Source organism: Bufo bufo, chromosome 7 (assembly GCF_905171765.1).
Source record: "Bufo bufo chromosome 7, aBufBuf1.1, whole genome shotgun sequence".
NCBI classification, from domain to species: domain Eukaryota; kingdom Metazoa; phylum Chordata; class Amphibia; order Anura; family Bufonidae; genus Bufo; species Bufo bufo.
Window position 1 is genome coordinate 215,968,816 of NC_053395.1, and position 15,427 is coordinate 215,984,242.

The 15,427-nt window shown below is 43.7% G+C and overlaps 1 protein-coding gene across 1 annotated transcript; it reads left to right on the top strand.

Annotated features, from left to right (window-relative positions):
• The first annotated feature begins 10,079 nt into the window (after positions 1 to 10,079).
• CXCR4 (C-X-C motif chemokine receptor 4) lies at positions 10,080 to 14,516 on the top strand. The gene is made up of 2 exons (XM_040440674.1): positions 10,080 to 10,212; positions 12,299 to 14,516. Exons 1-2 carry the CDS (start codon positions 10,204 to 10,206, stop codon positions 13,361 to 13,363), a joined length of 1,074 nt encoding a protein of 357 aa, XP_040296608.1. The 5' UTR covers positions 10,080 to 10,203; the 3' UTR covers positions 13,364 to 14,516.
• Positions 14,517 to 15,427: the final 911 nt, after the last annotated feature.

A 15,427-nucleotide genomic window follows, 5' to 3' on the forward strand; every position in this document is an offset into this window, starting at 1 on the left:
TGTCCGCATAAATGTCTAGTAAATGACCCCCAAGGTGTTGTCCTTGTGTGCTAACACCGGCGAGTGTAGTAAACAGGAGCGAGGCGCAGAGTTTTCCTGTAGCGACTCTGATGTCTGTGCCTTCATTAGTGCGATAGTTAATAGACTTAGCGGATAAAACCCAGAATCTGTCAGACCGCGCTGATCCGATTAGTCTGGATCTAAAGACTGGCGCGTTCATTAGTGGTAAGTGATGTCAAATCAGAGGCTGCACAGACAGAAGACTGGAAAACTCTGTATAAGGGCTCGTTCACACCAACGAATTTTGCGTTCCGCATATGGTCCGTATTCGGAACTCTTCATTTCAATATGTACGCAAAAGATGCGGACAGCACTCCGTGTATTGTCCGCATCCGGTGCTCCGTTCCGAGGACCCGCAAAAATTATGAGTCCTGTCCTATTCTTGTCCGTTTTGCAGACAAGAATAGGCATTTCTATAATAGGCTTCCTGTTCCGTTCCGCAAATTGCGGGTGCCATCCGTATTTTCCAGATCCGCGTGAAAGAGCCCTAAGACAGTATGTCATAGAATAAGTCCCCTTAAAGGTATAGTCCCATCTGTAGCATGTGGTGATAGGAACGAGTCCGAACAAGCACAACCACTTCTCCATTAAATCATCGAAACTGCGGCAGCTGCAAACTGATGAACGAGAGTCCAGCGTTCCCACTTAGAGGGGTTGTCTGCCTTTTCGAGGGTTTTGCCATCCCCCCTCTTTGCCAGACCTGCAAAAGGGAAGCATACTTACCTGCTCCCTGCCGCTGACTGCCTTATCCCTTAGGGCTCATGCACATGGCCGGATGTATTTTGCAGTCCGCAAAAAACGGATCCGCAAAAAATACGGATGATGTCCGTGTGCATTCCATATTTTGTGCAACAGAACAGGCGGCCCCTAATAGAACAGGACTAACCTTGTCCGTAACGTAGACAATAATAGGACATGTTCTATTTTTTTGCGGAACGGACATAAGGACATACGGAAATGGAATGCACACGGAGTAACTTCAGTTTTTTTGAAGACCTATTGAAATGAATAGTTCTGCATACAGTCCGCAAAAAAAAAGGAACGGACATGGAAAGAAAAAACATTTGTGTGCACGAGCCCTTATTCACAAGTCAGTGTTCGGTCAGTTTTTTACTTCAGTGATTTTGAGCCTAAGGCCTATTGCACACGACCGTATGGCTTTTTCAGTGTTTTGCGATCCGTTTTTCACGGATCCGTTGTTCCGTTTTTTTTTTCCGTTGTGTTTCCGTTTCTGTTCCGTTTTTTCGTTCCGTTTTTCCGTATGGCATATACAGTATACAGTAATTACATAGATAAAATTGGGCTGGGCATAACATTTTCAATAGATGGTTCAGCAAAAAACGGAACGGAAACGGAAGACATACGGATGCATTTCCGTATGTGTTCCGTTTTTTTGCGGACCCATTGACTTGAATGGAGCCACGGAACGTGATTTGCGGGCAATAATAGGACATGTTCTATGTTAAAACGGAACGGAAAAACGGAAATACGGAAACGGAATGCATACAGAGTACATTCCGTTTTTTTTGCGGAACCATTGAAATGAATGGTTCCGTATACAGACCGTATACGGAACGCAAAAAACGGCCAGTAAACGGGAAAAAAAAACGGCCGTGTGCAGGAGGCCTTATCCCTTAGGGCTCATGCACATGGCCGTATGTATTTTGCAGTCCGCAAAAAACGGATCCGCAAAAAATACGGATGATGTCCGTGTGCATTCCATATTTTGCGCAACGGAACAGCTGGCCCCGAACAGAACAGGACTAACCTTGTCCGTAACGTAGACAATAATAGGACATGTTCTATTTTTTTGCAGAACGGACATAAGGACATACGGAAACGGAATGCACACGGAGTAACTTCCGTTTTTTTGAAGACAATTGAAATGCATTGCAAGAACGGATCCGTCTCTCCGTTTGTCAATTTTGGACGGAGAGAATACCACAGCATGCTGCAGATTTTCCTCCGTCCAAATCGCCGTTCAGTGACTGAACTGAAGACATCCTGATGCATCCTGAACTGATCGCTCTCCATTCAGAATGCATGGGGATAATCCTGATCAGTTCTTTTCCGGTATAGAGCCCCTAGGACGGAACTCAGCGCCGGAAAAGAAAAACGCTAGTGCGAAAGTACGCTAAGGAAGGTCAACTAGTGAACTGACAACAAGGTCATGGTCACACAAGGCTCATCGATGGAGAGTGAAACCTACAGTAGATTGTCTGGTCCAACCCTACAGAGGAACTACTGTAGCACATATTGCTTTAAAAAGTTCCTGCTGGACATGATAGAAAGGGCATCACAAGTTGCTGTAGACCAGCTAGAGTATAACTTATATATAAAACAAGTGCTATGTCACAGTATGGGTGTCTAAGACACATAAAGACGGTCAAAGACACCAGATGGAAGTCAAATGTTCCAAATGTTAGAAGATAGTCTATGGCCATGCACAAGGGGATTCCTAACCAGGGCTCTCTGGGGTTCCTTGGAATCAGTAGCAGCATCAACTATTATACCTTTGTGAATAGGGTTTTCCTATTCTAGAACATGGCAGTGGGACAGACATTTTTTTAATAGCCGTCACACAGCTGTTTTCAGAACCATTGCAGTCTATGGGGCTATGAACATGGAGAACTAGTGGATAGCAGCTGTCGGAAAAATAGGACATGTCCTATTCATGGGCGTTTTCGCTGCCAGACAGACCCCATTGAAATCACCTGGACTGCTTTTAACGTCCTTTCAGACAGGAGTGCAGTCATCTCATGGCCGTTAAAAATGGGTACACTAAGGAAAAATGGTCTTTCAGGGTTTAACACAAAAAAAAAATACTTACTTCATCCACCTGCACACACGAGGACACGCGCTCCTCACCGGATGCAGCAGGACCTGCACTCCCAACATGACGATGTCACCAGTGATGTTCAGTTCCTAGTGTTCGCCAGGGAACACATGCGGGCTGCCAACTTTAGTAAGGTTAGACTCACCCGTCCGGCGATGCACAGGTAAGCCCTTATCTGTGCCGCGAGCCGGTCTGAAATCAAACGCAGTCACCGGAAGCAGCCAGTTCCAAGAACAGCCGCCGGGGGACTTCATCGGGCTGTTCTCGGAACTGCCTGCTCCCGGTGACTGCGCTGGATTTCAGACCGGCTCCCGGCACAGGTAAGGGCTTACCTGTGCATCGCCGGACGGGTGAGTCTAACCTTACTAAAGATGGCAGCCCGCATGTGTTCTCTGGCGAACACTGGGAACTGACCATCACTGGATGTCACATGATCACACTGGGAGTGCAGGTCCTGCTGCCTGCAGTGAAGAGCGAGAGTCCCCGTGTGGGCATACAGGGAGTGCAGAATTATTAGGCAAGTTGTATTTTTGAGGATTCATTTTATTATTGAACAACAACCATGTTCTCAATGAACCCAAAAAACTCATTAATATCAAAGCTGAATATTTTTGGAAGTAGTTTTTAGTTTGTTTTTAGTTTTAGCTATTTTAGGGGGATATCTGTGTGTGCAGGTGACTATTACTGTGCATAATTATTAGGCAAATTAACAAAAAACAAATATATACCCATTTCAATTATTTATTTTTACCAGTGAAACCAATATAACATCTCAACATTCACAAATATACATTTCTGACATTCAAAAACAAAACAAAAACAAATCAGTGACCAATATAGCCACCTTTCTTTGCAAGGACACTCAAAAGCCTGCCATCCATGGATTCTGTCAGTGTTTTGATCTGTTCACCATCAACATTGCGTGCAGCAGCAACCACAGCCTCCCAGACACTGTTCAGAGAGGTGTACTGTTTTTCCTCCTTGTAAATCTCACATTTGATGATGGACCACAGGTTCTCAATGGGGTTCAGATCAGGTGAACAAGGAGGCCATGTCATTAGATTTTCTTCTTTTATACCCTTTCTTGCCAGCCACGCTGTGGAGTACTTGGACGCTTGTGATGGAGCATTGTCCTGCATGAAAATCATGTTTTTCTTGAAGGATGCAGACTTCTTCCTGTACCACTGCTTGAAGAAGGTGTCTTCCAGAAACTGGCAGTAGGACTGGGAGTTGAGCTTGACTCCATCCTCAACCCGAAAAGGCCCCACAAGCTCATCTTTGATGATACCAGCCCAAACCAGTACTCCACCTCCACCTTGCTGGCGTCTGAGTCGGACTGGAGCTCTCTGCCCTTTACCAATCCAGACACGGGCCCATCCATCTGGCCCATCAAGACTTACTCTCATTTCATCAGTCCATAAAACCTTAGAAAAATCAGTCTTGAGATATTTCTTGGCCCAGTCTTGACGTTTCAGCTTGTGTGTCTTGTTCAGTGGTGGTCGTTTTTCAGCCTTTCTTACCTTGGCCATGTCTCTGAGTATTGCACACCTTGTGCTTTTGGGCACTCCAGTGATGTTGCAGCTCTGAAATATGGCCAAACTGGTGGCAAGTGGCATCTTGGCAGCTGCACACTTGACTTTTCTCCGTTCATGGGCAGTTATTTTGCGCCTTGGTTTTTCCACACGCTTCTTGCGACCCTGTTGACTATTTTGAATGAAACGCTTGATTGTTCGATGATCACGCTTCAGAAGCTTTGCAATTTTAAGAGTGCTGCATCTCTCTGCAAGATATCTCACTATTTTTGACTTTTCTGAGCCTGTCAAGTCCTTCTTTTGACCCATTTTGCCAAAGGAAAGGAAGTTGCCTAATAATTATGCACACCTAATATAGGGTGTTGATGTCATTAGACCACACCCCTTCTCATTACAGAGATGCACATCACCTAATATGCTTAATTGGTAGTAGGCTTTCGAGCCTATACGGCTTGGAGTAAGACAACATGCATAAAGAGGATGATGTGGTCAAAATACTCATTTGCCTAATAATTCTGCACGCAGTGTATATATATATACACTGAGGACACTATGGGGGCATTTATATACACTGAGGACACTATGGGGGCATTTATATACACTGAGGACACTATGGGGGCATTTATATACACTGAGGACACTATGGGGGCATTTATATACACTGAGGACACTATGGGGGCATTTATATACACTGAGGACACTATGGGGGCATTTATATACACTGAGGACACTATGGGGGCATTTATATACACTGAGGACACTATGGGGGCATTTATATACACTGAGGACACTATGGGGGCATTTATATACACTGAGGAGACTATGGGGGCATTTATATACACTGAGGACACTATGGGGGCATTTATATACACTGAGTACACTTGGGGGCATTTATATACACTGAGGACACTATGGGGGCATTTATATACACTGAGGACACTATGGGGGCATTTATATACACTGAGGACACTATGGGGGCATTTATATACACTGAGGACACTATGGGGGCATTTATATACACGGAGGACACTATGGGGGCATTTATATACACTGAGGACACTATGGGGGCATTTATATACACTGAGGAGACTATAGGGGCATTTATATACACTGAGGACACTATGGGGGCATTTATATACACTGAGGACACTATGGGGGCATTTATATACACTGAGGACACTATGGGGGCATTTATATACATTGAGGACACTATGGGGGCATTTATATACACTGAGGACACTATGGGGCATTTATATACACTGAGGACACTATGGGGGCATTTATATACACTGAGGACACTATGGGGGCATTTATATACACTGAGGACACTATGGGGGCATTTATATACACTGAGGACACTATGGGGGCATTTATATACACTGAGGACACTATGGGGGCATTTATATACACTGAGGACACTATGGGGGCATTTATATACACTGAGGACACTATAGGGGCATTTATATACACTGAGGACACTATGGGGGCATTTATATACACTGAGGAGACTATAGGGGCATTGATATACACTGAGGACACTATGGGGGCATTTATATACACTGAGGACACTATGGGGGCATTTATATACACTGAGGAGACTATAGGGGCATTGATATACACTGAGGACACTATGGGGGCATATATATACACTGAGGACACTATGGGGGCATTTATATACACTGAGGACACTATGGGGCATTTATATACACTGAGGACACTATAGGGGCATTTATATACACTGAGGACACTATGGGGGCATTTATATACACTGAGGACACTATGGGGGCATTTATATACACTGAGGACACTATGGGGGCATTTATATACACTGAGGACACTATGGGGGCATTTATATACACTGAGGACACTATGGGGGCATTTATATACACTGAGGACACTATGGGGGCATTTATATACACTGAGGACACTATGGGGCATTTATATACACTGAGGACACTATAGGGGCATTTATATACACTGAGGACACTATGGGGGCATTTATATACACTGAGGACACTATGGGGGCATTTATATACACTGAGGACACTATGGGGGCATTTATATACACTGAGGACACTATGGGGGCATTTATATACACTGAGGACACTATGGGGGCATTTATATACACTGAGGACACTATGGGGGCATTTATATACACTGAGGACACTATGTGGGCATTTATATACACTGAGGACACTATGGGGGCATTTATATACACTGAGGACACTATGGGGGCATTTATATACACTGAGGAGACTATGGGGGCATTTATATACACTGAGGACACTATGGGGGCATTTATATACACTGAGGACACTATGGGGGCATTTATATACACTGAGGAGACTATGGGGGCATTTATATACACTGAGGACACTATGGGGGCATATATGCCGCTGGCGGCACAACAGGAGGCCATGTATAATACTTGGGGCACTATGGGGGTCATAGTACATACTAGGGGCACTACAGGGGTCGGGATAAAAAAAAAAGTCAATGAAATTAATCCATTTTTAATGGCCAGAAAATGGATGTGCAAACTAGTGCAAAATGCCATGAAAAACGGTATCTTTTATTAATTGTCATATAATTGTCGTGTGAATGTAGCCTTAGGGTTGGGAATCTCTGATCTATGGTGTCAACTTAAAATACAGTCTAATATGTTGAGGGTTTTTTCCGGAACACTTGGGGCATTAATGCATTTCAATGTAAAATAACACTGGATCCGGCATTCTGGCAAGTGTTCCGGAATTTTGGACGCGGTATTTTCTCCGTCCAAAAACCATACAGTGACTGAACTGAAGACATCCTGATGCATTCTGAATGGATTGCTCTCCATTCAGAATGCATGGGGATAAAACCGATCAGTTCTGTTCCGGTATAGAGCCCCTAGGACGGAACTCAGTGCCGGAAAAGTTTAACGCAAGTTTGAAAGTACCTTAATAGGAAGACATGGGTCCATGTAAGTTGCCCGATCTAAATAGAAGGGTATTAAATGGCTCTCACCTTCACGTGACCTTGGTGTATTTGGGTCTGTACAATAGTAAATGTCTAACCTGGAGATATCTGTCAGGACTCGGTCAATAGAAGAGTTTAAGCTCCACACACTGACTTATCTGGGGCAGGTAAGGAGATGGCTCTTCCCAGGCTTAGGGTGAATGGTAACAGCAAGGATCAGGACACACTATTTTGGCACCAAAGGCAAGTATGAGCTCCCCAAATCTCTGAACCCATACAGTGTAAACCACGACCCCCAGTGATGAAGAAATGGGAGTCAAAATGGAAGACATGGAGAAGCAACGCACAATCCTGGAGCCAAATAATAAGTATTATCAAGAACCAGATGGGTGACACCGCCGCCATGAAAACTGGACTTACCAGGTAAGGATATTACCCTAAAAACTGGAAGTACAGGATATGGGTTTTTAGCCTAAGGCTACTATGCTAAAGGGTAGCAATACTATGTAATAATGTTACCCCAAGCGACTGGAAGAGCTGGTACAGAAATAAAAGGTGGGGCAGTTACTGGAAGGGTGGTGCGGTGGGGTTAGGGTACTTTCACACTAGCGTTAAAGTTTTCCGGTATTGAGTTCCGTCCTAGGGGCTCAATACCAGAAAAAAAACGCATCAGTTTTGTCCTAATGCATTCTGAATGGAGAGCAATCCGTTCAGTATGCATCAGGATGTCTTCCGTTCCGTCCCTTTTACGGTATTTGGCATGCTGCGGTATTTTCTCCGGGCTAAATTCCAAAACACTTGCCGGATTGTCAATGGAAATTAATGCCGGATCCGGTACCAAGTGTTTAGGAAATTGCCGCATTGACGGATCAGGTTTTCCGGTCTGCGCATGCGCAGACCTTTAAAAATGCGGAAAAAAATAAATACTGCATCCGTTTTTCCAGATGACATCGGAGAGAAAGATCCGGTATTTCAATGCATTTGTCAGACGGATCCGGAAACAAATGATATCCGTTTGCATACGGATTTCCGGGACCAGCAGGCAGTTCCGGCAACGGAACTGCCTGCCGTAAACCAACAACGCAAGCGTGAAAGTAGCCTTAGTAGCCCTGGAGATCAGGCGAGGGTGTTATCATGAGGTTTGGAAGTAGCAAGTGAAGTTTCTCCAAGGACCAGAGGAGCCAGGTGAGACTGGAAGGACCACAGGAGGCTCTTCACTCCAAGACTGAATGTAGCAAGGGGGCTTATTTCAATATCTAAGAATGGTGGGTTTGGCCGTTACCCTGAAAACAGGGGAAAAGTGAAAATTGGGGTTGAAGCTATTACCCCAAAGAGTGTTACTGACAGGGTGCGGCTAGTACCCCACATGCAACATACTTTGTGTGTCCTCTAACCCCAAATCCAGAACATCAAACGACTTTGTGTATTAGGACCCCTCATAAAGTGCGCCACAGATACTGAGTCCTCCCTTCCTCTCATTTACATCACAATGCCATACAGGGGTCCGGGCACAAGCCCCCCATTATCCCCACTCTCGCTTTTTTAAATACAGCAGTTTCACTCAGCACCACATGAGATCCACATAGAATAGATTCTCTGCCTCATTACACATCTATAAGAATACAATAATGGTATCATTAATATCCTCAATGATACAAGACAGAGGAGACAGATCTGTCTGCATTCAGTGATCACATAGGAGCTCGGTGTGTATTGGGGGAGGGGGTGCTCACAGAATAATAGCCACAAAATGGATGATTTTTTTTTTTGTTACCTGCTATCATCCATGTCACTGCACACCACACGTCTCGCTGGAATATCAGCAGATAGGTTTGCAATTTTGTTTACTATTATCTATATATCATTATTATTAGTAGTATTGTTGTTATTACCAATAATAACAGTATTAAGCAAAAAAAAACAAAAAAAAACCTTTGTCTCATTACAAGACACATGCAGTATTTTGTATTTTTCAGGAAAATAAATCTAACATAATAAAATAAAATGACATAACAATAATAATAAAAAGAAATTACAAAACATATTAGTCACCCGGGTTATAATGGTTGGTGTGTTCTTATTATTTAATAATATTCTAAAATCTATTCTATCCGACCTATTAAAATATATATTCCATGCGTTCCCATTTACGGTTTTCTGCTGCTGTGACTCGGGGTGCCACCATACCGGAGTCCTAACAATAATATCTAAAAAATAAATCATTATCATTCATAATAATAATAATAAATATAATAATTGTGATTGAACCATATTATTATATGAATATTTGAATTTGGCCATTGTTAGTGCCTACAAAATAAAAAATAAATGTTGCACATTTTATTGTACATTTGGACAAAGCAAAAACATCCAGCTGTGCCCAGAACCAGCAAGACACCAAGCTCCTTCCACCCCCCTATAGATATATTATAAGCTGCCTGTTTACAGCTGTATCTGACCATGACTCTACCCAGAGCCCAGTGCACAGAGCCCTCCATTGCTCTGACATTTCTTGTGCTGCTGCTGCTGCTGACTTGTTTTGTAGCTGATGTTTTCTGCAGATGCTTATCTGAAAGACAAAGCCCCTGCCAGCTGCAGGATAAACAACAGGAGGTCCTGGAGCAGCACAATCAGCAGCTATTGTGAGGGCTGAGGGCACTGGATGGGCGGCCCATGGGTGGGCACTTATATATATAGCCCTGCATCCAGCAGTCAATTCATTCTGAGTGAGTGCTGAGCACTGAGCCTAGGACTCCCTGAGAGAGTGCAGTCTGCAGCCAGACACTGTCCACCCTGGAAGCAGAGGGACACACAGACATGGAGCTTGTAAGTACACCGATCAGGGGGCTCGGACTCTTCACATTGCACTGCTTTGCTTTTTTTTTAATATTTTTTTGAGCATTTCACCCCAGCAGAGAGGGGGGCTCTGCATAGTGCCTTCATTTACTTTACCAGCAGCTCTGGCAAATGCAATGATAATGCAATGATAATACAATGATAATGCATGTGTCTATTGGGTGGGAATCTGAGGACACCGAGTTGCAAGTTTGTTGCAAGAGTTGTTACAACTTTGCAGATTTGCGATGTGCTGCACTGAAGGGATTGTCATAGAATGACTTGGATCTGTATCTACCTATAACCAGGGTGTAGAGCTACCTACCTACCTACCTACCTCATCCAGGAGTTGTAGGTAGCCCATGGTGTCAAGGTGAATGGTCTACTGCTCAGCTTGGCACTTCTTCTGTTTGCTTATGCTTTCATACTTTTGGATTTGGACACAGTGCTCCTGTCTGACATCTAGCCTTCCTTTATAAGGTCTACTGTATGAGAGGGGCATTCTGTTATAATGAGATATTGGAAAGCAGGGCAGTGATGCTAGTGTAAAAAGTCCCTCCATTCTGCAAGAAGATGCATGGAAGAGACAGCTAAAGAGAATAGGTGGGTCAGTGGTTAGAACTGGTACCTTGCAGCGCTGGGGTCCTAGGTTCACATCTGACCAAGGAGAACATCTGCATGGAGTTTGTATGTTCTCCCCGTGTTTTCCTTTCCCATACTGGTAGAGAATTTAGATTGTGAGCCCCATTGGGGACAGCAAGTGATGTAAAGCGCTTTATAAGTGAGTAGTATACATAATGAATAGAACCTGCATGATTTAGGGCAGGGTGGTCCCGGGGGGTTATACCTATCTGTTGGTAGGTAGCCCAATAATGCATTTGATCCATAGTGACCACAGGTCTGTAGTATCTAGTCCAGTTTAGTCTACAGTTACACCCACACTGTATCAGTTAAGTCTACTCAGTTTATTTTTGTTGCTTTGCCCCTTCATACATGCAATAAAGAAAGTCTTTATCCACCTTTTCAAAAATCCCGCTTTGTCTTTAGGTCACTACCCTAAAATCGTTAGTTTGTGACAATAAACTTCCCCTTTTTTTTAGCCTTCTCTCAGACAGATACTGCTGGTCATACCCACGGGTAATCTGGCTGATATCACCCTACTGAGCATGTACAATGATCAGGACATGCTCCTAATCAACCATCAAAAACATTAGGTCCACTGGAAACTTATCAGTAAATGGCCATTATCACTGAATCGTAGGAAATGACAATTTAATAATAATCGTGGGTAACTCCATTGTTATCTCTATTAAAAATAAATAAATAGAGATAACAACCCAAATAAAATAGCATGAGAGGTTTTATATCTATTTCATATAAAAATGAATTAGTGTCTAGTCAGCTGGAAATTTCGCAGGGAATTGAGTTACAACTGGAAATTCAGTAAATCTCAGCTAGAGGGCGACATGACAGTCGTATTGTCAGCTAAGCGGTAACTGCTGCCTCAAATTACAGGAGCTGTGGCTTTAACAAAAAAGAACCCTTCATAATAGTCACTGTAACTATTAGTTTCAGTTTGGTTGCCCATTTGTTTTTTTGGTTTCAGCCACAGTATCTGGTTAACCTGTCGTAGGAGCAGAATGACCTTCTTGTTGCACAGTCCCCATTTGCTCCCTTTGGTCTTATGTATTGAAGCTGTCGGCACTTGCTCCACACTTGGGTTTGTGTCCATCAATCGCCATCTGCCAGCTGAAGGTTAAATGCTGATGTGTTTGCATTTGGATTTTTTTAGGAACAAATCTCAGCGGCAGCGCAGGAGGAACCTTGTGTGTGCGCCATGTATTGCACACTTAGCGATGACACCGGCCACATTGTGTGTTGTCTGAGAAGGATTACGGGGCACAATGCTGAGATGCTATGTGACTCTGAGGCATTGCTTGTTTCTTTTACAAAGTGTCCCAAATGTATCACATCCCTGCACTCCTGGGACTACAGGAGATTTCGTAGATCATTCTTGGTATTGTATTTGGCCTTTAGACTTTGTACCAATAACTTATTTTTCTCTCTCTCTTTACAGTTCTCCGGGTCATTCGATATCTTTGATGATAACAGTACAGATCTAAATGCTACTGATGACTTCTTGGATCTTCTAGGTCCATGCTTCACCCAAGAGAACAATGATTTCAACCGAATATTCCTTCCCACCGTCTACTCCTTAATCTTCCTTCTTGGAATTATCGGCAATGGACTGGTGGTGCTGGTCATGGGCTATCAAAAGAAGTCCAGGACCATGACTGATAAGTACCGGTTGCACCTTTCTGTCGCGGACCTGCTTTTTGTGTTCACCCTTCCGTTCTGGTCTGTGGACGCTGCCATTGGTTGGTACTTTAAAGAATTCTTGTGTAAAGCCGTCCATGTCATTTACACAGTCAACCTCTACAGCAGCGTCTTAATTTTGGCCTTTATCAGCTTGGATCGGTACTTGGCGATTGTCCATGCCACCAACAGCCAAGGATCTAGGAAACTGTTGGCAGAGAAAATTGTGTATGCTGGTGTGTGGCTTCCAGCTATTTTGTTGACCGTGCCCGACGTTGTATTTGCCAGCGTGTCGGACATTGAAGGCAACTTTGTGTGTGACCGCATCTACCCAGTGGAGAACAGAGGACACTGGACCATTGGCTTCCGTTTCCTCCACATCACAGTTGGACTTGTCTTGCCCGGACTCATCATTTTAACTTGCTACTGCGTCATCATTTCCAGGTTGTCCCATTCAAAGGGCCATCAAAAACGTAAAGCCTTGAAGACGACTGTGATTCTCATCCTGGCATTCTTCGCCTGTTGGCTCCCGTACTATATCTGCCTTACCATCGACACCTTTGGTTTACTTGGACTCTTGAAGTTTGATTGTTACATGGATAATATGCTTCACAAGTGGATCTCCATCACAGAAGCTTTGGCCTTCTTCCACTGCTGCCTCAACCCCATCTTATACGCCTTCCTTGGGGCCAAATTCAAGACCTCTGCCCAAAATGCCTTTACATCCGTCAGCAGAGGATCCAGTTTAAAAATACTTTCCAAAAAGCGTGCTGGACTTTCATCCGTCTCAACAGAGTCAGAATCCTCCAGTTTCCATTCAAGCTAACAGTGTCTGGAGGACAAGGACTTTTTTTTTGTAATATGTGTATATAGATATTTCATATTGACCGAGAGGTGTATAAACCCTATTTATGCAAAATTTTTCCCTCTTTTTGTACCTTTATCGTAGGCCGGGCCTAAGGACTATTGATTGGTTCACAATAAACTTGCTGTATTTGTCCATTACATTGCCAAATTTATTGTCTCTGTACAGAGACCCCTCCAGCATTTCATGAATATGACACTGATGCTTTTATAGTATTGTTCTGAACAAAGGGCAAATCTGCCCGATACCCCCCTAAACTCCAATACCCATCCCTATAACTGTATATATGTACAGAGGCAACATTACTGTCTTGTGGCTATTTATTATGTGTGTACGTAGGACATAAAGGACGTAGTACAAGGCAGTAAGAGTCTTGTTTTATTGTAAGCGGGCAACAAGGATCTGTGCCAATGTAAGATCTTATTTTAGGTTCCATATAGTAGTGTAGAGGAAAATGGGCATTATGAAATATTATGAGTTCACATAGGTATACATACAAAAGGGGGTCCTGTAGCAAAAATCTAATTGGACTTCCCCATCACACCAACCATATCCAGGACAGCACTTGACACCATCTCTATTCCCTTGGACCAAGGAAACCTTAAGTTGCTTGCCTCATCCTATGTTATGGTGCTTACCGAGAGGGTAAACGCAGCTCAAGTTGACATCACCCATTAGGAAGCAGATTAGGTCCCTTGGGTTGGTCTTGGTCCCTTGAACCCCTTGTTGGGTGACAACCCTGTATAGTTCCATATACCTTGGTAAACCATCCAACCTCATAGATCTCCTCAGGAACTGTAACGTTGGACCAATTAGATGTCTTTCACATCAATAGCATGGCCACCAAGTCCAAGACATAGTAATACTAATGTTACTGAACCCCCCTTACCCCCTCATTAACGGATATGGTGATCTCCTCCTATTGATACTGGGGGACTGTGCCGAAGGACCACTGTGGATGTACTGCGCCATGTTGTATGTCATTGCACTTACCCGATATGATATGACTGTTAACCTAGGTCTTCTTATGTTTCTGTTTCAGTGCTGCCGTCCTTACAAGCCATATACTGAACAATGTACAGAGTGTTTCTTAATAAATTCTTAAGAAATGGAATCTCAGTTGTATTTGTTTTCTTTGAGATTAGATCATATTCACACCTTTAAAAAAATGCATCCGTTAAAGTGCCCCTCTTGTCATTGGGCTGGGTCTGGTATTGCAGCTTTACCCCTATGTAAGCCCAAACCATACACAACCATTGCACAAGAGGTCTTCTGGAAGACAGCAGCCATGTTTTTGAAATCTCAAACAACCCCTTGAAACCTTTTATTCTCTATAGAGCATCATAATACACACCTCAGCTGCTGCAAAACATCATAGTACACACCTCAGCTCCTGCAGAACCCTATAATGCACACCTCATCTGCTACAGAACCTCATAGTACACACCTCAGCTGCTGCAGAACCTCATAGTACACACCTCAGCTGCTACAGAACCTCATAGTACACACCTCAGCTCCTGCAGAACCCTATAATGCACACCTCATCTGCTACAGAACCTCATAGTACACACCTCATCTGCTACAGAACCTCATAGTACACACCTCATCTGCTACAGAACCTCATAGTACACACCTCATCTGCTACAGAACCTCATAGTACACACCTCAGCTCCTGCAGAACCCTATAATGCACACCTCATCTGCTACAGAACCTCATAGTACACACCTCATCTGCTACAGAACCTCATAGTACACACCTCAGCTGCTGCAGAACCTCATAGTACACACCTCAGCTGCTGCAGAACCTCATAGTACACACCTCATCTGCTACAGAACCTCATAGTACACACCTCAGCTGCTGCAGAACCTCATAGTACACACCTCATCTGCTACAGAACCTCATAGTACACACCTCATCTGCTACAGAACCTCATAGTACACACCTCAGCTGCTGCAGAACCTCATAGTACACACCTCATCTGCTACAGAACCTCATAGTACACACCTCATCTGCTGCAGAACCTC